Raw genomic sequence first — 26,718 nt, 5'->3', positions numbered from 1 at the left:
CTATTAGATGGTTTATATACACTGCGTAAGTGTCAAATCAAAAACAAAATAAATGAAAAATTAAAACAAACAACCCAAATTAATCGCCGACAAATTGCACAACTCACGGTGCCATCTGCAAAGTTATCGTATCGCCTTTCAAATGTTCCGAGCTCCAGCTCCCCTCTGTGTGACCTCAAGTCAACAAGACGCCGCCCGCGAAACGCGACGTGCTCCACTTGCTCCGCCTGTTGAGTAGCTGTTCCACCAAGAAGATGCCCGTCCAAGCCAAGATCGGTCCCAGCATTCTCAATGCGGATCTCTCCAACCTAGCGGCGGAATCGCAGAAGCTACTGGACAATGGAGCGGACTACCTGCATCTGGACGTGATGGACGGCACTTTCGTGCCGAATCTCACCTTTGGTCACCCCATGGTCAAGAGCTTGCGCAACAAGATCAAGGTAAGTCTGCGGTCTTCTCAGCCAGATATCCAATTACCTATGCCACAACCCCATATAGACGGCCTTCTTCGAGACGCACATGATGGTCCAGAATCCGGAGCAGTGGATAGAGCCCATGGCCGATGCGGGCGTCAATCTCTACACATTCCACGTCGAGCCGGTGCAGGATGTCGTCAGAGTCAGTCGCCAAGTGCAGGAGTCGGGCATGAAGGTGGGCCTGGCCATTAAGCCGGGCACCGAGGTAAGTTGAGGTTAGGGTTATATCACTATTGATACTTGATACTTCCATTCATATGTAGAGATGTATATAGCCACAGCTTGTTGCTTCTTTCAACATATCCAATGAGTAACCACCCGTTGCACTTACCTTTTAGGTACAAGATCTGGAGAAGTACTTGAGCATTGCCGACGTTGTGCTGGTGATGACCGTGGAGCCCGGTTTCGGCGGACAATCCTTCATGGCCGACATGATGCCGAAGGTGAAGTGGCTGCGCGAGAACTACCCCAACCTGGACATCGAGGTGGACGGAGGAGTGGGACCCAAGACCATACACTGCTGTGCCGAGGCCGGAGCCAACATGATCGTCTCGGGAACCGCCGTGGTGGGCGCCTCCGATCAGTCGCAGGTCATCAAGGAGTTGCGCGATGTGGTGCACAGCTACCTCAAATAGAGATGCATTTAGCAGCTCAAGGATCGCTAGATTAAGGAAGAATTTATTAGATAGGCGAAATGTTTTGACAAAATTGCAATTGCAAGTAATGGGGAATATTCCTCGGGAAATATACCATTAAAAGAAACATACAACCGTGTGTGGTTTTATACATTTATTTTTTAACATTTATATAATATATGTTTGTAGGTATATATCATGTTTGGTATGACATGTTGCTTTTAGCATTTAGTTGGTTATACGTGTGTCTGCGTGTACTTTATGTAGTTACATTTAGTTTACTGCACTTTCCCAGTTATTGTCGGACATTGGCCAAATGCCGGCTTATTGTCATGGTTTTGGTATCCTCTCTGAGTTTTCAAAAATAAACGTTCAACAATATTGTTCGATTCGCGTCAAAACTTCAAGATCTGAATGTGTGTAAAACTTTTCATAAATTCTCAATGCCTCCGATGCGCTTGTCCAGCTCACAGGAAAAAATTCAGTTTGTCTTTATTGTCAAAGTTTGTTATTGTAAATTCTTCACAAAGTTCCGTCTGTGCATAGATAACAAGTGCTTTTCATCAAATGATCACCTTTAAACATTTACATATAATATTCTGATACGTGAGTACATATACTATGCTTCATCTTTATAATGCGCGACACATGTAAATTCAACTAGTTTGTTTATCAGCTTCTGGTTTTTGGATTTTGCTACATTTTACACATAACTTTTCGCTACAAATTCTTGTGTTCTTTGTTTAATAGGGCCTGTCCTTATGTATGTACTTTGTGTAGTGTCCCTCCATGCACATGGAGCATGCGAAACTGAATCGAATCCTTGGGGGCGATCCCCGCCGTTAAGCGCAGAATTTCAACTAGGATGTGGGGCTTGTGCGATTCTGAGTTTGAGTGTCAACTGTTTGCGTATTGTACTTAGTAATTATCTATTCTGCTATTCATGCCACGTGTAAATTATTTCACTCACTCCGATCGCCCGATCGCCAATGCTAAGCATTTTACATCTACAATATATATAATATATACGGGTTGTGTTCGATTTAGACTAAATGTACATAAAGCTAAGCGTTTTGATAGTAGCCTGGAGCATGGGGTGTATAAAAATAGCTCGCCATGATCCGAATGATCGTAAATGCACAAGGAGAGTGAACCCCAGAAAACTGAAAGGGTGAAAGGGTGGCCTACTGTCCAAGGCAACAGCAAAGGAGTCCTGCCTGAGTTCAAGCACAAACTATATCCATCCGATGTGATCCTGAAGTCGTCAGTGATTTCACGCCAGTGCATCTTAGTAGCTTGGCAGTAAAACCATTGAGAGTTTCAGGAAAACTCGGACTTGTGTTCATGCACTGCACGATATCGAAGTAAGCATAGTTTCTATGATATGGGTATATCTTTATAAGTTTGTATTGTCCTGGATCTGTACTCTGTCATTATAGCTAGTATGCTCGATCTACAACAGCCCACAGATTTGTCTCGAGTATAATCTAAGCTTTCCACGTTCGCTTGATAATATGCATGTATAAATTTAGACACCATCACATCTGCTTAATTGCTAGCACTACAATATATATATAGAATATATGTATCCGTTATATGTATATTTCTTGTATATATTTCAGTTACATATTGGTTTGTGTTCATGTTCCGCCTAAAACATCGTGTGCCTTGTGTAATATGCGCTTCATTTAACCCCCCTTTTAAGACTAATAATACTTTTCCACTTGTAAACTGATTGTACAAAACATGCATATATGTATATATATATTGGTAGGCATAATATGTCCAACTAGATCTAGTAGTGATCGGTTATACATTTGCAATCTCTTGTCTAAAGCATTTCAACAGGTTTTAGCTAGTTACTAGAAACGATAAGTCAAAAACATGGAGCAACCGGAAATGCGACCCACTTCCGGTTGATGTTCCTGTTCCGACACGAAAACAATATCAAAGCTGTACACATCGCGAAGCTCTGGTGTGTTTGTGTGTTCTGTGTTCTGTGTGTTGAAACAACCGATTTTGAGTCTTTAGTTACGCGTATTTTACATTCATTACGTGCGATTCCTCTGCAAAATAGTTGTGCCTACGAATGTCAGCACTCAAGCATTGTATCTTCCTCCAGATCGTACGATGCCAGATACCTGGCTTATGGATGAGTAGAGATCTCGAGCTTCGACCTCCAAGCGGCCAGTCTAAGTGGGCGTGACAAACGAGGTGCGGCGTTGGCGTGTAAATAGTTCTAAATATTAAGTTACATTGACATGTCCACTATCGAAGCGTGTACTATCGTACCTTCTGTAGTTCACCGCGTAAATAGTCGATTCGTATGCTATGTGTATAAGTATATTCCTTCTAATCCCCTGATCCTAATCCTTTTGATCTGACTTTAGCCAGACGAAACGACTTGCCTACCGTTTGTGTTCTTTAAAGCTGAAACCCACGCATTGTAGTTATTATTTTCATGGCTTAAATCTAATCGCATTTAGTTGCTTATTGTGCATTTCTCATTATTGTCAACTGCACACTTTCTTATTGTTTGTTAGATTCATTGTTGTTGTAAGACAGCATATTTGGGTTTGGAGAAGAGCCTACTGCTACGTCCATCAAATGCCCAAGATCAGCAATGATTCCTTGTTTTCTTTGGTTTGGTTTGGTTATAGTTACACATTATTTTCTACAATTGATTTGCTTACATCCTGCTTTAATTTTCAACACTCAATAGCTGGGATTCTACTATTTATACTTCACAATATTTTCTGAATTCTTCTTCGATTATCGTAAATTTTTCCAGTGGAGTAATACTCGCGTACTTATAATAATACAGGGTTCATTTTCAACACAAAATTCAGCTACAAAATCGAATTATATTCTGGGTTTCGGGGTATTTAGACACAATTATCAATTAGTTAGATATCGGGTACATGACGGTTATTTTCCATTTACGTGGTAGTATATAAATCGCGTTTGCAATATGTATTGACATATGTTTGCACCCCCTTTTTAGGTTCGTCTGGGTTATAAATTGTCTGGGGTTTTTAGGTTCATAAAAATCTCTTTGTAAAAAAATTGACAAATAAATTCGGCAAATTGACACATGATTATGTTGCCCAAATCGGTGCTAGCCGGCTGGCTAATACCCTAAGTTCAGTAGCAAAATATATGTATGTATCCTACAGGATCCATCGGTTCCGTGTGACTTTCGTAATTTGTGCAATTGTTTCGTGGATATGCTCTGTTCCAGTTACACCTGACGACTGTGGTCAGGATTAATTTTTGGACGACGTCCTGGAATGAGTGTAGTGGTGTGGTGCACCCTCGCGCATCGGGTCAGTGGCTATTTTGGATAGTATATCGGGTCCTCCGGGATGCAGGTCGTACTTGTTAACGCGGTCCTCTTTAATGGGACGCGAATGCTTCGCGATCTGCTCCTGTATCCAGGGCACATATTGCACCACGTTCGCATACACGCCCGGCAGACGGGGATGCGCACACATAATGCCCCAGGAGACGATGCCACCAACGAACCAGCGATTCTTCTCCCCTGGATACGGACACAGCAGCGGACCTCCCGAATCGCCCTGGTGTTTGGGATTACATTTCCACTCAAATATACGGTCGGGATAGTGAATAATATCGCTTACCTGACAGGCATCCTTGCCTCCGTCATCGAACCCGGCACAGACCATGCCCTCCGACACCGTCAGGTTGTCCAGCCATTCGTCGCACTGATTACGCGTGATGATGGGCACTTGCACCTCGTTGACTATGTACTCGTACGTGGACTTGGCTGTGGAACCACGAAAAGTGATATTAGTCTTGCGTAAGCCTGATATTATGTCAAGTAGACTCACGATCCTTGTCCTCCCGCTTTCCCCATCCGATGACGGTGCACAGGGTGCCAGGATGCAGATTCCTCACGCTCGGCGGCGGCAAACATACGGGCAATAGGTGTTCGTGGAAGGCAACACGCGTGGCAAGCTGCAAATGTATCCAAGAATATTAGAAACGAAAGGAAATTGGTATAAACGATTTCCTCACTTGGAAGAGGGCTATGTCATTGTCGTGGGCAATAGCCATATTGTATTGCGGATGCGGAATCACGGCCTTGACCTTGACCTTCTGACCCGAGTAGGTGAAAGAGTTGCGTCGCGTCACGCCCAGCTGAATGGTCCAGTCCTCCAAGTCGATCACGCTATAGCTGTCAAGCAAGAAGGTTCATTAGTGACCAATATATAATCATGCCTGGGATCCAACTAACTTTCCCACGCAGTGCGAGGCTGTGAGCACCCATTGATCCGAGATTAGAACGCCAGCGCAGTAAAAAATCTTCTCCGGACCGCCCAAAATTGCGGCCAGGAAGGGCCAATTGCCGGGACTGGCTTGGGTTCCTCCAATGATGCGTCTCGATGGCTTGTGTCTACCACGCTTTACTCGGCCGCACTCTGGAATAATGGATAATGAAACACAGTGAAACACTTCACACCTAGAGCCACTAACCGTAATTGGAGCACGTTAGATCCGCCATCGGATAATCCTCCGTCTTCTTGCAGTTGGCAAACTCTTGCATCAAGGTCGACTTTCGTTTGGCGTACATCTTCCATATATCTGTGGACACATTAACCGTGGCTAGCAGTGGGCGGTGAGTAAGTTGGGTCAGGACACTGGTGGCATTCACGGCCGAGTAGCCCAGAATGGAGCACACGGCACTGGGCGATACAGCCCGATCCCAGTTCTTCACACACGCGGGCATCCACTGCCGCTGACCGATGCGATAGACCTCCAGCACCCCGGTGCCCACATCGCCGTTCCGCTCACTTAGCCTCACTGAAAGTGATTGAACAGATTAGTTAGGTTTAGAAGTAAGATCCTTTCACTTACAGCAGTTGCGCTCATCCTGGCCGTAGGGACAGTCGATGATACCGTCGCATATGTGCTTGGTTCCAATGCACTGGCTGTCGCCGCAGTAGATCTCGTCCGGTCCGCACCGCTCGCACTTGGCCTCGTCCGCCTGGTCCATGCAGTCCAGGTGGCCATCGCACACGTACTCCTGCGGCAGACAACGGTTCTGGTCGCACTGGAACCCATCGCACTTGGGATGCGTGGCGGCTCTCATCACCTCGCGAACCTCATCCAAGCCCACGCAGTCCTCGGAACTCGGAAAGTCCTTGAAGAGCTTGCAGTTCAGGTACTCGGGCAAACTCAGTCCGAAAACGTCGAAGAAGAAGCCGCAGCGGCGCATCGTCTCCGTACAGAGGGTCTTGCAAGGTGGCACGGTGGCCCTAAACGAATGTGTTACTCATTATCATTACTTAATAAAATCGGAAAGTTGACAAGTTCATACCCGCTCTGTCCGCACTTGGGCACGAAAAGCGTGCAGAGAAACAGGGAGACCAGCTCGTAACATCGCACATCCACCAGGGCCTCATAGGAATCCAAGTCCTGCAATGGTTTGGAGTCAGTGAAATATAGGGTTATCCTGCATATCCCCGTAATTACCGTTTGCGTCTCCAGCTGGCCGAAGTGACCGATATAGTTGGGGAACACTGTGTAGTTGTAGGGAATCTGGGGACCTTGGCAAAACCGCACTATGATGGGCAGGCAGGTGCCTGGGGCTGGATTCTTGCCAAAACTCGTGGTGTCCTCCACGTGGATCGTGTTGATGATAGTCTTGTTCACGAACTTTATAGTCGGATATGCATTGAAGTAGGCAGCCAGACCGCCGGCGATAGCTAGCAGGGCGAAGGCGTTGATCAGGATCTGGAACAGGCGGAACTTTAGGCGCCCGTTTGTGATGTACGGATTGGAGCTCTTTCGCCGGTTAATAATCTGAAATGGTAGGTAAGATATAATCTTTGCCATACAATATTTCAATATATGCAAAATTCAACTATTATTACCTGATGCTGCAAGGACATGGTGTGCGGTGCTCCATTTTGAAAGCGGACGATGGTCTGCAGGCTGCTGGGCTGGCCGGCCGCCTTATGAAGCGGCGAGATCGTCTGCGGCGGTTCTAGCTCCTCGATGGGCTCGTGCTGAACTCCCTGACGGCACACAATTGGGGCTGGCGCTGGAAGGGCAAAGGAGTCCTGTCACAAAGACCGGGTATTGAAAGGACTTGTACTCACCACTGCACAGCCGCTTGGCGGACAACGAGGGCAGCAGCGGCGCCTCCATGAGCTTGGGATTGTATCCCGGACTGGACGTCTGGCTAAAGCTGTCGCTGGAGATGGTTGAGTCCTGCCGATAGTTGATCTTGCTCCTTGGTGGCGGCATTGCGGGAGCCTGCTTGCCGCTTCCGCTTCCTCCGCCGCCCAGAAAACGGGTGGGGGCCAAGTCCATTAGTGGAGTCTGGCGCTGTGCGCTGCCGGGTGCATTGGACTTACGTCCGCCCTGCTGGGATCCCAGCAGTGGTGCTTCCATAAGCTTAGAGTTGTAGCCCGGACTGGAGCTGATCGAGTAGCTGTCGCTGGACAGCGTGGAGTCCTGTCGCTGTTGCATCCGAGGATACGTAATCGGTGGCGGTTTATTGCGGCCGAGCTTGTTCCGCACAGTCAATGGAGGGGGCGGGTGACCCCGCGATCCCGTCTCCACTGGATCAAACACGTTGGCCTGTCGTAATGGTGGCTCTGGCGGCCCTGGACGTTTGGTGATGGCATCTGTGGGCGGCACAACGGCTGGACATGGCCCAGACATAGATGACATGGTGCCGCTGGATATAGTGCTGGATCCTGCGGAGGCGGCGGACGAAGTGGAGGCCGAGGCCGAGACGCTGCTGGGTTCCTTGGAGCTCTGCGACTGAGTCTCGCCGATCGAGTTGCTGCTGTTGCTGCTGCCCTTCACTGGCGGCGGCTGCTTTCGGGCAGGAACCACTGGTAGCTTGGAGCCATCGCTTGCCGCGCTACTGCCATTGTTGTTATTGCTGGCCGTGTAGAGGGCCAGTCCCAGGCTGGTGTTATTGTTGTTCAGCTTATGCATGGCATCGTTGAGCACAGCACGTTCCCTGTACGCATCCCTGGGATCCCTGGCCAGCGGCGAGTCAATCGAGCTGGACAGAGGCTTCTCATCGAGCGAGGACTGGGTGTCCACCGAGGAGAAGCGACTGCGAAAGTCCACGCTGGTCGAGCTGCTGGCGAAACGCTCACTGTGGCCGCCCAGCGATGAGCCGTAGGCGGAGTCCACGGTGCTGCTGGAGGAGCGCTGCGCCCGCTTGGCCATGTGACTCAGCCCGGCATAGCGGCCGGCCAAATAGCCGGCGACCTTGACGGGCGTGGAGGTTAGCGACTCGTCGAACACGGAGTTCTCCAGACTCATGCGGTCGTCATCGGAAATCCCATCGGCATCCGCATATCCGGACGCCGGACGTGTGGCTATGTCAACAAGCAGTGCTGATTGCAGCCTGGCACCATCGCCCTGTCCGTCGCCCGATCCCCGGACCACTGTCTCTGCGGTCACGTTTTCTGGCTGCGGATAAACAAACACATTGCCCGTGCCGTGGGCGCCATCCTGTCCGCCAGACGAGAGTGGAAGTGGGTGTGGACTCGACGCCTGCCAGGCGGACTTGCCGCGCAGTAGTCGTCGCGGAATGGGTGGCGGAGGCGTCACTGGGGTGTCCACCCGCACTAAGTGCTGCTGCTGCTGTTGGTGGACCTGCCTTCCTCCCGCGAAGGAGGCGCCCTGATGAGCTGACTGGCCATATTTCTGCTCCGTCATGTTTACCTGCCGGCGAAAAACGAGGAAAATTCGAGGTAAAGGGAAACGGAAACAGTGGAAATTTGTCGTAACGAAACTTTTGTGTAATTAAACGAGGTTATAAAGTATAAATATTAAATATTTAAGTAACAACCTATGCTGTAACAAATAAGAGATATAATATCTTAGTAAGGTTACAAAGATATAGGATATTTCCCTGGTGATAGAAACCTGTTTCCACTGTAATGTTTGCTACTCCTTCGATCCACCACTGTGGCAATATTATCCAGCAGCAATATTCTGCATTTTAAGCCCCAGCCAGGTGCAGAGGATGAAGTGGGGCAGGGGACTAAGCCCTCGCTAAGCCGGGCGCAGAAATTCTGACGCGCAGGAAATAACTCGTGGGGATTTGAGGCCAGGTCCTCCTGCTGGAAAATGAATCAGGAACAGAGGCAAGTGGTTTTGGCTGCCGTCCACATCGATCTCTTGAGTCATGCAGAGCCCAACTATAGCTAATCCCTCATCTTCCCTGCCCTTCACCCGAAACCCTTGACGGTGCAACGCCAGTCGAATAACCCAAACGAGGATGAGTAGGGTATTAAATTTGAATACTGTTTCCTTGGCGGTTGCGAAATTGAGGAAACTTTTGGAAATTTCTGCTTTGTTTACTTCGCCGTGAAAAGTGCAATAGAAGGATTATTTATTTTGGTAGATGGAGAAGAGGAAATTTCCCATTGAGGGTCAGTTCTGTGTAGTTCAGTAAATCCCATTTTCCTTTGTCTTTTCGCAGCTTTCATTTCTGCAGCAAATTGTATTGTGCTGCACTCTCAAAAAACTCTTCAAAATGAAAGGCTATTGTGGGGGAAAACTCGAACATTTCGCGGAAAGTTTCTATATTCTTTTCCTTGCTTATAAAATTCTCAAAAAGTGCAGTTCGCTTGAAATGTGGAAAGGGAACTCGTATATTATATTAATTAACAGACATCGTATTATCCTTTTTTCTTACTACCACCTGCTCTTTTATTTGGTAACTGGGAAAGTAATGCTAAGCTGATTGCTTTCCCATTTCTTTTCACTGGAAAAGCTCAAAATGTAACTTTTCTTCCGGAAAGATCTGGCTTTCTTACAGAATTCTGAGCCGTCTAGAAATTTAACCTCCACTTTTTCGTAAATTCGCGCTAAATACAGATTGCAATTACATTCTCAGTTCCGCTAATAGATCTTTACAACTAACTTTCAGATACATAACTAAACTAGAACTAAACATAACTAAACTAGAAGTTAGTTAGTGAATGGAGCTAGACGTTCCCTAAATGCCACAGAATATCCTGGCTTAGTGGTCATACGTCGCTACGATTATGGGTTACTTCTCTACAATTATGGAACCATTTGTGGGTAGTCCTTTCAATTTCTTGACTGCCGGCGCAGGGAATCACTTCGTGCCATAAATCTAGTGAGGATTGCCGTACTCACAAGCATTTCGGTGGCTGCCTGGGGCAGCTGCGACGGCTTCTGCTTGTCCTCGAGCATGGGATAATAGTGGGAGGAGTGTCGCCGCACGATGCTGTTGCTGCTGGAGAGGCTGCTGCTCTCACTGATGCTGCCGGAGTTGCTGGGCAAGGGCAGCAGGGTGACGGACTTGCACTGCTCCTGCTGCTTGTCGTAGAAGTCCAGCAGCGAATTGAGGGGCAGCGCCAGGCTGGAGGCGCGCTCCGATCTGGAATGGGGGTACAGTGGTCATCATCTGGCAGCTAATTAGGGTTCCAAACTCACCTGGAGCGACTCCGCTGATCTGCCACCGAGGTCTGATGCTGATGGTCCTGGGAAACGCTCAGAAATTGTTTATTCATATCGAGTGCGTTCATGGCTTAATCGCGTCGTACTTGGAAGTCAATCTGCAATGGAGAACCGGATTGGGTTGGTCAGGTTGTGTTCCACGCCGGCGTTGTACATGCCATGCATATCGAAACAGGACTGCTCCATGCGGAACACTAAATGCCCCCGCAGACCAGAATGATACCGCTCATGCAAATAGCTGCGGGCCCTTTTGGCCACAGGAATCCAAATCAATTACTCAATGGCCCCCACTCACACACACACACACTCACACTCGCAGCCCGGCACGTGACAATAGATCCCACAAAAGTCGAAATAAATGCAGTGTGTCTGTGTGTCTGTGTGTCTGTGTACCGGGATATACGTATACGTATGGCATGTGCGGTGGGCATATTGATGCCATCGGAATCGGGCCAAGCAATTTGGTCTTTTGTGTCTAATGGATGCCATTAGTCGGCTCGCAGCACAATGGACCCCGCAAGCGCCACCCATCCCCATCCGCCCATCCACTCATCCCACCATGCTCATAATATGTGGCCAAAAGCCGCTTCGAAGCGAATTTGAGCACTCTGCACCATAGATGGTGGCACAACTGGGTTCCCCTGCCTGGGTAAATTAAGTAACTTAATCGGAAGTGGTAAATTCTGTGCAGAAAGCGTTGAGACTCCATAACATAATATTCACCATTCCGTTGGCAGCTCGTTGAATATTCGTTTAGTGTTTAGTGCATTATTATAAGCTAATGTTATTACTTTAAACAATTTGTAATTGTGGACCTGGTGCCATATTCAAGAGTGTGCTACTATGACCTACTTAAATCGGCTGCATCGGATGCCAGCGAGCATCATGTTTCGGGAGTGCGAGTAGGCGGTCAACAGGTTGAAACGTTGAAAAACGCATTGCAAAGTTGCCGAGCAAAAACAAAGCCCCCACACACCCACAAGTGCCACGCCCACCGACGAGCCTCACGTGGTCGGTCGGCAGAGGGCAGAGGTCAGGCACCGGAGATCGCAATGTGTCAAGGACGTATATTGACACCAGTTCCATCCAATCAGCCCGGACAGGTGAGATTTGTGAGCACAAGTGCAGTTAAGTAAGTGAGCATGTTTCCCAGAAAAGTGGACATCCTTCTACGCTGCAATTAGGTTCAATCAACCCGTCAAGTTGGCCAAATCGCAGTGTAAGTGGCTGCTAACTTGGGTGAACTCATCTATTCTTATTTTCAAAATTAGATATGTTCTTAATTTAATGGTAAACTTTCATTGACACATCTGCAGTAATTTTCTATCAACTGATTTTTTAGATTCTTTCAACTCAATTAACTTAGTAATCAATGATGAGTAAACTGATGAGTGTCTTATAAGTGTGCTGGCCTAAGTCTATAAAGTTCGATGTTCATTTCGAGATACTTTTTAATAGCTAAAGGAGTTGTTAATCAACAAAAGACAATCATATATAACTAAATATCTCTAATACACCTAAAAGTATCTACTGCTGCAGAGAACGTACGTGCCCGAAAAAAGAAGATATAGATATAGATAAAACATATAGTGTTCAAAAACTCATTACACAATTAATACTTGAATACTTGAATTAGAGCGAATCCAACGAATCACGTTTGCCAGTTAACAAGCGATGGCCCTAACTTGTTTTCAAACTCTGGCCGAGATCATAATCGCTTATGGCAATTACACTTACGCCGCTGTGCTAACAATCAAGCATTTGACCTTCCACCACTTTAGCAGGGCAAATATGCAGCCGCACATGGGTATGCATAACATAGAGTGCTCCTATTAGGGTCCACAATTCCGGGGGAGCGTCGAGGACTGGATAAACACACAAATTCTATTTGCTCGGCATTTGTATGCTGAACACCAATTCCAAACTCATATGAACCATAAATTGTTTGCTTTTGTGTCCGCCCCAGTCCCATCTTCGCCAGCAAATTCGCAACGCAAAAGCAGACCCAGTCGGAAAACAGGAATGGGTAAATCAAAGGCGGGTCTACGGGCCCTTTAAATTGTATTAAGTCGAAGGACGAAGGACGCCGAGTAGTCCCGGCAACAGCATTTGAATTTAAGGTTATTACCCAAATTGTTGGCGCATTTGCCAAGTGTCAGCCGCTCAAATTCCAATCACAAATCTGAAATCTTGGTCCTGTCACGGGAGGGAAAAAAAAGGTTGAAATTCCAATCCTGCCCAGGCCAAGTGCTGGTTACCGTGTTCGCCTGCTGATTGCTTTGGTAAACAGTATTAAGTATACGCCCGGTGGTCCATAGAAATATTTGCCTCAACGCTGGCGCACAAAATTACACATTGCGTATGGAAATGGCAATGGCAATGGCAATGGGGCATTGGCATTCAGAGTTAATCAGGACGCAGTTAAATACGGGCCTGCAGGACTTGGAAGTTTTCCCAGAAGATTAGCCAAGTCAATTTGAACTGGGCAGTCAAAGACCATGCCAGATTCCTCGACTTGCGGCTGGCATTCGCCTTAAGCAGTTTGCTTTTGAATTCCTCGCATTACGCAATGGTTTGAGCTAGGCAACCGCTTGCCCTGCCCCCCATTCCCCATTCCATATCTTAAATAGAGGATTGGGCATAATCAATCTTTTATGGGGCAATGTAGCCCAGACACACACACACACTCTGAATTGAAAGGAAATCATTAAAAATGTGCCACATGAGTCCTAGTTATATAAGGCTTGAGCCAATTACGGTATGTCTGCCGGACATCTTTCGCTCTTTCCAGTGCTCCAATCAGCCCCATGGTATGGAAAGCGAGGGCTGGGCAAATTCAAATTCCAAGACGGAGACCTAGGAATTTCATTACAAAAACATTCTGGTCAGGCAGAAGTGAAAGGAACGTGTGAGCCCCTCGAGCTGCTTCCTCGAATTTTTGTTGGCGGCAATTTTTGCACGCACTTGGCCTTACAAACATACGTACATATTGCGTATTCACTTTTAGGTGGGCATAATTTAAATTTATGGCCCCTCACTGGTTGCGTACCCATTTGTCTGTGGCGCACATAAATTACGGCTGAGCATTTAATTAGATTTGTGCAGCAGCCTAGATGGCAGGTGTATCTTTTGTGGTGCTGACATTCCGCAAACGAGGAAATTTCCCTCACATCGTCGGCCAAATTAGATCAACTTTCGAATTGTGTAGCATACTTTTATGCGTTCCCGCAGCAGCCACATACATATGTATGTATGTATGTATGCATTTAACAACAAGCGGCTTACGCTAACTTGACATCAAAGGATGTTTGCATGGATGCCAGACTGATGGCCTGGATGTACCCCTTAACTAACTTAGAGCATTGTGTTACATTATAGGGAAATAACAAATGACGGATGTTGTATGGCATTACGTATACGCCCGGTTAACACCTGCTTAAGGGCACCACACACCTTATTTGTTGGAAGCGGCTACATGGAATAATATCTCCCCTGCACTTATGTACATCCGACCTTCTCGGAATTTTCCACTGCTCTTACGCAACACATTCATGGGAGTTGAATGCAGAATTGTTGTTCCTGCGCCGGGAACAAAGAAGAGGCTGGGCAAAGGGCGTGGCGCCCTGGCACGCCCATACAATTAACAAACAAAATATTAGAGACCTACACACACACACACACGCGCCGAACAAGAGTGCCATTGTTGGTAATTGTGCAATCAGCAATGCGATAGTGTGCGCCATAATGCGATTGTGTGCCGTGAGTGTGCGTGCTTCTGTGTGTGTGTGTTAGCCAGCGCGTGCTGCGAATGGCTTTAAAGCAAGCGAATGGCTGAGGGGGGAGTACAAAAAGGCGGAGCTGGGGCGCAGTTCTTAAACTGGTTACGCGAAGGAGGGACTCCAGTGTAGCCAACTTCCGCTCGACGCCCGATTCGATTTCCATTTCCAGCTCACATTCAAAGGGCGTTCCGTCGACTGACAATCCTCGGCGATGGGTGTCTGTTTACTATTGCCTCCTTATCGGCGGTGCCAGCGAGACACCGCAGTCCAATCTCTACGCATCCACTTCATTGAGTCTCATTTCCGGCGCCAGTCAATCGGCCACATGCAATGCAGCCAGCAAAGAAAACAAATCTTCAATAACATTCATTTTATTTTGCTCGAGCCAAAGTTTTCTTCAAGTGGTACGAAGTGCTTTTAGTTAATTGTATTAGATGTATATCAACAGTATTATAATCCCACTTGGCACACTACGAGAAAAAAAGCGTTCTCAACGATCTCGATTGGAGAATTTTCATTTCAAAACATATCCTAGAATCATGCTGAGCATAAGATCAAACTGCTCTCAGATCGCAACTGACTTTGCTCTCATTTGTCTCTCACTCTCTCTCTCTCTTTTAGTCTTCCCCTCACGTTGTTATCCCGTTACTACATCCGTCTAAAAATATCAAGATTGAGATCGTTTTCCTATCGAAATATCGAAGGCTTCTTCTCAAAAGAGAGCGCTGATTTATCTCTATGTAGCCTTCCACTGCATTGGGACTTTGGTAATCAAATAGTGGGTTTGCCAACCACTTAGCTTCCCTGCTTGAATAATGGCCACGCGTTCTAGTCTTACCCTATAAACTTGCAAGGCTCAGCTAACTGAATCAGGTGACACGAATTTGCATAAATATGCAAGTAAATTCCAGGATGTGCACATGTCATGAGCTATGCCTCCTAATCAACTTTGAAAAACTGCCCCAGTTTTCTGCACTCACGAGTATTCATGGACTCCAAAAGCGAGTGTCCTTGATTCGTTGATTAAATACTAATGCGTTACCAGCTGTTACAAACTATACTTTTGTATATTAAGCATGACATAAATAACTGGATGTTATACACAGTTTTTCCGCTTACATGCACATTCTGTCAGTTAAATTGTCAGTTAGTGTGCCACTCAGTTAGTCAGTCAATCAGGATTGCAACTGCCACAGCCCACAGCCCCAAAGGCGATAACAATGGTGGGCATTGAGCAATTTGCTGGATGCGTTCGCTCAATTCACTGTGCGAGTATTTGTGTACGGATACATTGAACGAACAGGATTTACTGTCATCGTCAACGCCATTGTCCTCTTTGTCAACTTACGTTCCGATCAAGGATGCCCGGGCCCCTGTCCCCCACAGCCAGAGCCAGAGCCATCTCCAGCTCCAACCAGCCAGGCAGCCTCTGTGCCTCTGTTTGCCCAAGTCTGGTCTGGTGTGGAGCTGGGTCGCCAGACCCACTTTCATTAGTCAATGCGCCAGTGCTGGCGCTTTGTTTCTGACATCCCAATGGGCGCACGTGGCGCTGCCCGCGATGTCCTCGGTGGGCGGCGGCGGGTGCGGAGGCCAGCTGATGTGGCGCCATGCGATGTGGTGCGGCTTATGATGCCTGGCCGAGCACTGATGGCTGCCTGTCTGTCAGCCAGTGGCTCTGGCGATGTGTGTGCAAATAGATGGAACCACGCAAGCGGAAGTACAGCGGAGGTTTGGGGCTGCTTCCAGGCATTCAGAGAAAATCATAGCTAGCTTACTTTGGAGCGGTTTTGGGGCGAATAGTGAAATATTTGAAAATATCTGTAAACAAAATGCAATTTCTAAGAAATTGAAGGAATCGCGCCTTACTCGAAAGCAGGGATTGCAAATTAGAGTAATTTGTAAATTGTTTTTTGATCGATTCAACTATTAAAATTTACAAATCTCTTTACTAACTAATTTACTTTAACTTTTTTACTAATTTTGTTTCGATTAAAACTAGTGCAACAATATAAAGTTTTGAGCAAAAAGTGAGAAGTAGAAGGAAATAAGGTAAAGAAGCTTTTAAAGATATAGATGAAAGGACACTTTATCGATTTGGATCACCTAACCATATCCGTCTTTCACTTCAAGTTAAAAGAGAGCATTGTGATTCTAGGACGGCTACGTAGATCAAGGTCTTAAATAATTATGGTATTAGGTTGCATTCAATATTAATGTCTTGGGAATATATGGACACTATAAAGATAGCCTTAAGGTTAAGCATACGGCAGATGCAGATCGAATTTCATACACAAATGTGGTTAAGCATTATAGAATGCTTTTGCAAGGGAAAACACACAATAATGTTGCAAATAAGGGTTATCTAAATAGCACATTCATAATACAAATTGCCTAAAATCAACTTTTGGGAAATTTTACATTTGAAGATACCTACATATATGTAATTACACTTTCTAAAGTTACATATTAGGCAGGTTAAATCAAAATATTTAAGTGCACCTTCGGACAAGGACATTGTTGCTCAATCTGCTCAAATTTATGAAAATCTTTACTTTAGCTTTTTATGCAATCATTCTTAACAATCAATAATTTTAGTTTTGAGCTACTTTTAAATGGTGTCTTACTTGTATTACTTCTTATGCCTTCGGCACGTACCATCTGAGTGTTTTTCGACACTACGTGGACTGCCGTAAATGTAAATTCAAAATTCGGCGAATGAAATGTATGAAATACCAATCAATCGCCGCACTTTTCGCTTAGTGTAGAGGGAGCCTAGCTGGGAACTGGGAGCTGGGAACCTGTCCCCCGTATCGTGTGCATCGAACCGTTAACGGTAGACAGTCGCGCAGAGGAGCAGCCGTACAGTGGAGCAGTGGAGCAGCCGCACAGCTGCGGTCATATGCTGTCCGTAGTTAACAGCGGGACGGACGGGGAATGGGATATGGAACAGAGAAAAACAATTCCCAATCGTGGAGCCAGCCCCCTTGAATCCAGCTAGCCGTTTTGCTGTCCGATTGTCTGAGTTGTCGACGGTTTAAGCGGAAATTGATTTTCGTACTTCGACGCCTCAACCGCCCACCGCCCACCGCCCGCCACTTCATCATCCTACCTCCCTGCCGCTTGTGGGTGGTAATTTATGAGCGTTACTCGGCAGACAATCTCCACACATGTTTGTGTGCTATCCAACTGGGAATCGAGTTGCACTCGCACCGCTTTTCTCAATTAAAGCTTCGACCAACGTCTTTGGAATTGCAAAAGCAATCAGTTGACATCCCAGCGAAGCCTTTAAAAAAAGGGGTGGCTGGGTGGCTGGGAGGCTGAGTGGCAACTGGGTTCACTTTTCAAGGACACATACGAGGCACAGAGCAGCTGGTGCAGCTGCTACAAGAAGATGTCGGTTGTGCGGAGCCCAGTGCGCAGTTCACAGGCATTTAATTATACCGCCACCCCGCCGCCCATTTTGAATTAAATTCCACCAGACTGTTGCCTCGGATTCAGATTCATTAAAATCATATCAAAGCAGTCGAAGTCAGCAACTTATCTGTTCCATTAGATTGAGGCGATTTCTCGCTCCGCACGGCTGAGAACAGACTCGGCATCTGGGCAGCCAGGATAATGCCTTTGTTCTGAATTCCTTGCCAATTTACCTTTCGCATAGGTCAAAGATCAAATATTTGCATATCGATACGAGTCTAGGTTGGCTTACAATAGCTTTTTGGGGAGCATAATTGAACAATTAAATGTGATAGAAGAATGCTGTGTTATAGAAAAACTTAACAAAAAATAATTAAGCCGCTGTTCTTGCAACAAAGACGAGTTTGCCATATAATACTAGCTACTAGAACAAAATTTCACAATCATTTGTAATATCTTTTCCCAATTTGAACGTATTATCTGAACTTTAAAATGAGTTTAAATATCTTTTCGATGCAAAGCAGAAGTACAACTAATTTATGCACATAACTTTTTTGATTTACCCAATTTCATTATCTATAGTTCATTGTTTTGGGAAAAAAAAAAACTGTTGGGATGACGACCCACGATTTCTGAATTAATAAAATGTCGTATAGCTAATTTAAATGCAATTTGGCCCGTCCGCTGAACTCCAAAATTGGCTCTCTCGTTTCATTTTTCCTTCGGGGTCCAGACGCTGCTAATTGATTTCTCATTAGCGCGAATCGGAATTTATGCGAAAAATGTTGATTCGAGGTTTTGGCCAAAAAAGCGTTGCTTGGTTTTCAGGACCCCAAGCCCGAGTGCCCCAGTGTGGCAGCATTCAGATTTGTGGCATATAGAGGAAAACCTGATGATGAGCAACGGCCAGCCAAAGCCCGAATAGGGAAATTGTTGTATTTGCCTCTGTCCGCCTTTCGCCGTTCTTTTCGTCCCATCGATTTTTATCCTGTGTGAGTGTAAGTGTGAGTGCGAGTGCGAGTGTGTTGGTATTTGGTCCTTCCAAATTGAGTTCAAATGCTGCGCGACTGGCCGAGGTTCTTGGGATAGCACAAGTTGATACAACTTGGGTAGCGAGCGATGTGGCGCTTAAGTGTGATTCCCTGTAGGCTGTGTGTGCTTGTGTGTGTATGCGTGCGACACACATAGGTGTGCCGTGCGCCAATGTGTGTGTGTATCTGCCTTGTTGCCCTGTTTGTTTTCCACTTCAACTCGCCTGCCTAAGGTTCAACCAATTTATTCTCTCATCTCACTCTTCGTCCCGTTTTCTCTTTGTCTTCCGCTGTCTCTTGCGCTCTGTGTCTCTCGCTCCTCCTGGAAGCTTAGCATTTTTCGTGCCTAAGTCAAATAATGCGCTAACACATCATTTCACACTTAAATGCTGTAAAAATATGCATAAAGCTCTTCGCCCAAACTTGATTTTCAGTTAGTGTACAGGGGGGCGTCAGTACACAAACATTACGAGTGGAGTAGAACTCATTTTCAGATTAGTCAGTCTTATTCTCTCGAAAATCCTACACAACGCAGAAAAGTCGCAGCTAATATGAAATATAAAAAAAAAACTTCCTTCTGTCTTCACAATCGCAAGATTCATTTGCACATACCATTATTACAAAATGGTAAAAAATATATAAACATATACTTGTGCTAATTATTTGAGACTGTTTATAAAAAAGTAATGAAATACCTCAATACCTCGCACTTTAAATCCCTTCTCAAAGTTCATAAAAAGCTGCAAAAGTATTTTTTAAATAAAAAACCAATTTTGGTTAAAATTTCAAAGTATTTTCTTACTTCATGCTTTTTGGAAATTTCCCGATACAGTAAAAGAATTCACTTATTTGTAAACGATTCACTTATTTGTAATTTGAGAGACTGTAGAAGTTTTAAGTTATTTTCGAATTACCATTCGTCCCGTTACATTAAAATAGGAAATCAACGTTATCCTTATCTATTAATTAAATATACGCTTTGAAGGTGGCAATTAGGGAGGCACCACTGTCTACATGGACGTGTGTCTGTATGCGTTACTTACATATCTCAATTGCTGTCGCTTGTCTGCTCACATTTGGCGGTTGTCGCTGCTGTTGTTGCTCTTGTTGCTGTTGTCCTCGCTTGTCGTTTGTCTCGGCCTTATTATTGTTATTGCAGTTGTTGCTGCTGCTGCTGCTGCTGTGCTTGTGTTTGTTGTAGTGGGTGCTGTTCGTCGGCAGCCAGCATCAATCTCCGTCCAGCATTTTGGCATCTTTATGTTTCGCTGCTTCTTCTCCTCGATTTCGGCTCTGTTTGTTTGCCTTGCCTTTGGGCCATACACCTCAGCGTGGTTGGGTTTATATTTTATTTATTTCGTGCGGTGGTTTTGTGTTTTTTCGCCAAAAATATGAACCTCCTTCGGGCAAGTGAGTGTGCGTGTGTACTCCTGTTTGTGTATGTCTCTCTGTGTGTGTCTGTGTGTGTGTTTGCCTTGATATTTTAAGTATCCTGTTTGCGCGCTGCCTGCTCCTCCGGCTGCTGCTCCTAATTCTTCTGTTGCCTACTTATTCGCCCGCTTTTCCTCTTCTTCTTATTTGCGTAAATAGAACTCACGTTTACGTTTCTTGTGTTGGTAAATTAACTTTGATTACTGGCTGGCTGGTTGTTCTGGCCTCCTTTTGTGTATTGTTGTTTTTAATTATATTATAGCAAAATATATAATCCACTTTCGATTCAGGTGCAAATAACAAGGTGCAGTTTACAGCTAATTTATTGTCGCATTGTCATTCTCTCTCACTCACTCTCTACCTCTTCCTGTGTCCCTTTCCCCGTCCCTCTTGCTCACACACTGTGCTTTCACACACTTTAACAGTTAGCCTGCATTGGTGTATTGTCCTGCTGCTTCCTCTTCTTCAACTGCTTGAATTTCACTCAAGTTAGACTCTCTCCCCGCTCACCCCCTCTCTTCTCTCTGCCTAGCCCAAAGCGTTTGTTGTTGTGATACTAGAGCTGTGTGTTGTATATTCCGTGTGTAGCTTTTCAACTGGCTGCTCGGCTGCTGATTCTGTTGTTGCCGTTGTTGTTGTGCTGTTGTTGTGGGCCACTACAGCTGCTGCTACTCCTTTTTGCTGCACGCGCCGCCTCGGTTAGCACGTGCTGTTGGCCACGACGTCAGTCAACGACAACCGCCTACGCACTGCAGGCGCCGAATCGGCGACGCTGGAATTTCAATTACAATTTTCACAGACTCAGACAGCCTCTCTCTCGCTCTTTGGCCAAAGGTCCTTCTCTTTGACAGTGGTGAGTTTGCTGGTAGAAAGAGAGCGCTTCAAACTGAGGCTGTAGCTTAATTTCCAAGGCATCCGAAGTTTTTGCAACAGATAAGTGGATTATTCAAAAGCTTATTGCTTTCACTTACAGTTGAAATGTTCTGGTTAAGTACTTCAAAGAAAGGCTAACTAATAAAGCCGGTAACGTTTAATACTCGAGTTAACATATACAAAATGTTTACTTTTCTACATTGTTTTGTACAGTTATTTAACATTATTAATAAAACTATTAATATTACCTATAAACGGGCATAATTGAAAGCCATACTTTCTTAAGGAAGAACATTGAACATTTTGCAAAATTACGTATACGACTAGTTGTACCTTCAAGAAGGGTAGTCAAAAATGTCACTATTGCTAACAATGTAATAGAAGCTTGGACAACCTTAAAGGTACAAAGGGGCTACAAAATGTTAAACAAAAATCTTCAAAATAATTTCGACAAGTTTTCGAGCAATGACAGCTCTACATGCTAAATATTTTATTTTTAAACGTCTTTTTATAGCGGTCAACACTGCGAATGATCAATATTTAAAGACGCGTGCATTTCACCGTCCTAAGATTAAAAGTGAAAATATAAAAAAATCAATTCTAAAAAACTTATTTACTAAAGATAAACTTGCTAAACAATCTCTCTTAACGCAAAAGAGAGAGCGAGGCGAAGAGATAGAAAGCGAGCGCCGAACCTACCACACTTGGATGGCTGTGGAAGGAAAGTGAAAGCCATTTGCCGGCTGACAGCTGACACCCCTCTCCTCCTTAGGACTCTCCGCTCACACCCACCATCCGCCAAGGTGAGTGAGCAAGGCGGTAGATGAGGAGGTTTTGGGGGTTCACCTCTGCTTGGATAATGCGCTTTGTGTGCGAATTAAGATTCCATGTTGCTGGCTCCTACTACTGTGTGGTGTACTTGCGTTTGCACTTGTGTGTGTTTATTTCCCTTAATGCTCCGAGCCCTCTCTTTTACTCGCCCTCTGTTTCTCGTATCGCACTCCCAACTGAGCAAAAACTAGAGACAAAGGATAACGCAACAACAAGTGAGGAAGTCATAAATTTAGCCAACGGTTAACAGGTGCAATTGAAATGTTCGCCCTTAGAGGCAGATAAATGCACTGACTTGCGACGCCTGCAATCGTGTGTGTGTGTGTGCGCATCCTTGTGGCGCCACAAGGTACTAAAGTCCTAGAAACAGTTATCTAACGGTAATATATCATTTAGACCACCGGAAAACGTATTCCTCAATTGAATTTTGTGTGATTTTTGAACTTATCTACGAGTGCGCTAATTATCCCCAGCAGGAGATCAATCATATTCAGCGCCTGTCGACCCTTGCTCAATTTATCAAGACGTGGCCTACTCACCGCCAAATCCTTGACAGTCTGCTGCAACTGGAGCGACGAGGTCCTCGAAGTGCACTGCTCGACGGTTAGGGCCCAATTCAAAGTCACGGCCAACAGCGGCGGCCGCTAATCGAAATTCCGCAACGGAGTGTCGCTTACGGTGGAAATTTATGCAGAAATGCGAGCTGTGAGTCAGCGGGATTTCAGCGAGGGAAAACTGAGTGACGCGCTGTCAGCGGAGCTCGGAAAACTCCGTTGGCAGGACAGCCTGTTGCATGCCACCCGACGACCAACCACCGCCCACCGCCCACCACCCACAACCCACTTCGGATGAGTGGCAGCTCGGCGTGGCGTTAATAAGCGCCTGCTCCCACGGCAAATCCCCCCAAGGGCCACTTGAACCGGGAGTGCCCACTATGCTGTTGTTTAATGAAAGCTTTCATCACAGGTTGTCCATTAGGTTTGAGTCTAAGCAAACACGTTGACCCTTGGAAAACCCCAAATGGTTAATCACACAGCGTAAGAGAGCAAGTTATTCGGCCTTAAAGCACTGTGTGCCCTACAATTTTGTACCTTTTTGTAGATTGTTAATAACATTATACACAACTCTTTCACGAACCTCATTCAAACTGTTCTAAGCCCAAAAAACGAAGGTTTTTGTTTAAATTAGTTCAATAACAACAGAGAACTGTGTACTTTTAGTTTATAGCATTGACGTAGAATTCTAGAAAGAAGATTTTATTTAAGGGCGTATTTTGGACTACAAATAAGATGCTGCTTCTGTAGCGACTGTTAGATACCCGTTAATCAGATAGTAATAGATATAAATTCAATAAATATAGCGCTGAAGTATGCAAAATTAAAAGCATTAGCATTTCTATAAAATGAGTCTTAATAGTCAATAAATAGCGTTAATAGGTATCTGATAGTCGAGGACATCCACCATAGCGCTCTCTCTCTCGTTCTTTTTAAGTTTCAGACCTGCCGAAAAGTGCATGTGATATCGAAGGCTTTGTGGCGAAGGCCTATTAATTAAAACTTTGTTTCCATAACGCTCCTATTGTTAGGTGCCGTAGAGAATTTTAAGGCTCCAGTAAGTCCTTCCTTCGCATCCTCATTTGGGAGCTGCGGCATATTGAGAGTGCAGCAAACGGCGGACGACGGCAGCGAGGAATGCCATAAGGACTCCAAAACTTTCCACTTGCCACGCCAAACTAATCGGATTTAATTTAATTAGTTGCTCAAAGGCAGCGAGCTGCGGAAAGTGGAAAACACCGGCGGCGACGCAAGTTGCGAGAAGTGCGGAGACAAAGTACTTTTTCATTACCTTTTTGCCAGAACAGGGGGCAGATAGCCGCATGTCGCGCGGCAAATTGTCAGGTGCTAAGCTTTGATAAAGTGCGCCCTCCAAGGACTCGGAGGACTCCAGGGACTCGAGGGACTCGAAGGACAATGAATATAAAGCTAAGCTCGGCCAGGTGAAATGCGGCGAAAAAGCCCCAAACAAAATGCAGACAGAAACATTTATTAAACGCGGCGCGAGAGTGCCTTTCTCAATGTTTGTTTTTCAAAAACATACATTCTACGTTTATGCGAAGAGTGTTTTTGTGGCTAAATATGTTGTTAAAATATTGTATTTTATGTATTATGTATTTTATTTATATCTGTAAAACTATGAAATTTAATTTGCATCAAAAATCAAAAACTATCCTCTTTAAACATAGTACCATTAAATGAATTTAGCTTTTTTATGCCAATAGATAATGACGCGAGTATAGGAATATTCATATGTTCATTTTCAAAGAATTTGTATATTGCAAAACGACGTCTTTCGAGTTAATATTTGATTTATTAATACATTTCTAACATTTCCGTAACAACAATTATCAAAAAACAAACTTAAGTTGATTAGACATTACATTGTTGGATAAAATATTAAAAATTCAAATCTCCATTGCTTGGACGAAGGATCACTTTCCAGATTCAAAACCAACTAACGCATAAACCAAATACATATGAAAATTTTGAATTCCTAAACTTTGGCACATAAACGAAGCGAATTGTCTTTCCCCTCCCCTTTCACCAGCACAGGTCAAAGTTTCCCGTTGAAAGTTTAGTATGGCAAGTTGCGGGAATAGGTGCCAGGGGGTGGAGAAGCTCAGGTAACGGTAACTGAAACGTTGCCATCGCTGATTTCAAGCAAATTGGCCGCCCATGTACATATGTGCGTGTGTGTGTGAGCTGGGTTTTTTGTTTATGGAAAGTGTTATTGTTTGACTTTGAACTTTTCGCTTGTTTGCTGTCCTTACGCCTGTGGCTGTGTGTGTGAGTGTGTGCTTTGGACCAAAGCCGAGAATGGCCCAAACAATATAATAAAATTTAATGCGCTCATATTTCATGGGCCAACAAACGCACGCACGCACAGACTTGCAAAAAGCGGATCTCGAAAACCCAGGGCTGGGCAAATAAATAAATCATCCGGCCAACTTTATCGCTTTATTTTAAAACGCACTGCCAGAATGATTGAATCGTTTCAGTCGCATAAAACGGATTTACACGCATATGAGGCAAAAACACTCTTGTTTTTTCACCAAGCGATTTGTTCTCAATTTTTTTCAGTTCAACTTTTAACGGCCATAAATGGGTTTTCAATAAGCCGTTCTGTATCAAAATAAAATGTATTTTTGGTTGTACAATATATTTTCAGCTTGGCGATAAGTTAATATCTACAAATTGTCAAGCGTGTGTCATTTTGCCTTTAATTGATCTGTTTTTAATTTAGCTACTTAAACAGGCGATAGGAAAACTTTCTCATCAACTTTGATAACATTTTTCGCATTCAATATCGATTATGATAAACTTTCTTACGTATTTAGGGCCCACATAAGTGGGCACAGCGCAAAACAGAAAACAAGTATTAAAGTTTAACTTAAAGGTTCACAGTTAGAATAAAAAGAAATTAGCTGAATTAAAAATAATCGAATTTATAATTTAAAGTAACAGAGAAAGATATAGTCAACTGTCCCAACTATCAGATATCCATTCCTTAGCTAAATAGAATGCGAGGGAGATGGAAGTATGCAACCAGCAAAGGGAACGTTTTTTAGCTCCACCTAGCGGCGGTTACAGTTTGACCTACTAACATTAACTGTTTAATGTCTGGTCAGATTTAAGCATATTTCATCCAAAACACTTTAGGTAATTACATATAAAAAAATCAAAAATATCAAAATAGCTTCTTATCAAATACTACATATCGAATCTTAAATACTCTTTTGATGTAAGCACGCACAAATCAATGACCAATATAATCACTATTATAATGACTGAGCAAGCCTTTGTACTATATAAATCCCTTCAATCTAATATTTATTTAAATGAAATTAATTAAATTTAAATTTAAATATATTTATTTAAAACTATATTAAAACTGTATTTATCCATTATTAGTATATATGAGTATATACATACATACATGCATGTAAGCAGTATAAGACTGAGTACATACCTTTCATAATTTCATAATTCCCGCTTGAATTATCGTCTAAATATATCTGATTCAAGTGCAGATCAAATGTTTTTTTAATAAGTTGTATCCAATGTTGGCACTCCACTCACAATCACATCCACAGAGTCACTCAAAAATGGCCTAGCTCCTCGAATAAGTATTATTTTTCAGCGCAGCTTCCGTATTCCGCGATAAGGGGAAATATCTCTAATTACGCCGAGTTCAGTAAACGACAAAACTAGGCGGCAATGGACGGAAATCGATGGGGTTTTGGGGCGAAGCACATAATGATACAAAGATACCGAAAATCGAAGCTATTTAACGCGGACGCCCAACGGCGGAGGTGTTTTCACAACTATTTTTAGTAGTCCATAGCCACACGGTTTTGTGCTCCCTTGCTGCTCGCATTTTCTCGCCGACACTTGGGTTTTGATAAGCTCGCGATTTGCACAATTAACAGTGGCGGGTAGAGCGGGCGCGGGGAACGCGGGGACGGGTCAAGCATCCGCGGCACTTATTGTGATTTTCTTGGGCTGCGAGCGCGCTTTGTGCATTTAATAGGCACGATAAAAGCAGCGGAGCTTTGAGCTTGTACGCAGCAATAGATATCTGAATGTTATGTTGCTATTGTTATAACAATTAGTTGAAACTTATGTTACGTTGTTATGTTGAAACAACGCTAGCAGTTTTGTTCTCACTTTTGTCAAGCAAAATTTTAATTTCAAATAATTTTACTTTG

The 26,718-nt window shown here is 44.6% G+C and overlaps 2 protein-coding genes across 3 annotated transcripts; one reads left to right on the top strand and one right to left on the bottom strand.

The window, feature by feature from the left end:
• The first annotated feature begins 6 nt into the window (after positions 1 to 6).
• On the top strand, positions 7 to 1,250 carry LOC6733394 (ribulose-phosphate 3-epimerase). Its single transcript, XM_002080415.4, has 3 exons — positions 7 to 440; positions 499 to 681; positions 815 to 1,250. Exons 1-3 carry the CDS (start codon positions 255 to 257, stop codon positions 1,109 to 1,111), a joined length of 666 nt encoding a protein of 221 aa, XP_002080451.1. The 5' UTR covers positions 7 to 254; the 3' UTR covers positions 1,112 to 1,250.
• Positions 1,251 to 26,379, bottom strand: LOC6733393. Of its 2 annotated transcripts, none has more exons than XM_016167588.2 (14): positions 25,980 to 26,379; positions 10,574 to 10,695; positions 10,274 to 10,517; positions 7,237 to 8,827; positions 7,009 to 7,178; positions 6,608 to 6,937; positions 6,453 to 6,550; positions 5,990 to 6,390; positions 5,609 to 5,935; positions 5,370 to 5,553; positions 5,150 to 5,309; positions 4,963 to 5,089; positions 4,753 to 4,898; positions 1,251 to 4,689 (listed from the first exon to the last, which is right to left on the bottom strand). In XM_016167588.2, exons 2-14 carry the CDS (start codon positions 10,663 to 10,665, stop codon positions 4,378 to 4,380), a joined length of 4,182 nt encoding a protein of 1,393 aa, XP_016026316.1. In that variant the 5' UTR covers positions 10,666 to 10,695; positions 25,980 to 26,379; the 3' UTR covers positions 1,251 to 4,377. The 2 variants fall into 2 exon arrangements, with proteins under 2 accessions (XP_016026316.1, XP_016026315.1); XM_016167587.2 differs by lacking the exon at positions 25,980 to 26,379 and adding an exon at positions 19,865 to 21,033.
• Positions 26,380 to 26,718: the final 339 nt, after the last annotated feature.

This window comes from Drosophila simulans, chromosome 2R (assembly GCF_016746395.2).
Source record: "Drosophila simulans strain w501 chromosome 2R, Prin_Dsim_3.1, whole genome shotgun sequence".
Lineage (NCBI taxonomy): Eukaryota > Metazoa > Arthropoda > Insecta > Diptera > Drosophilidae > Drosophila > Drosophila simulans.
This window is presented reverse-complemented; position numbering and strand designations above follow the sequence as displayed.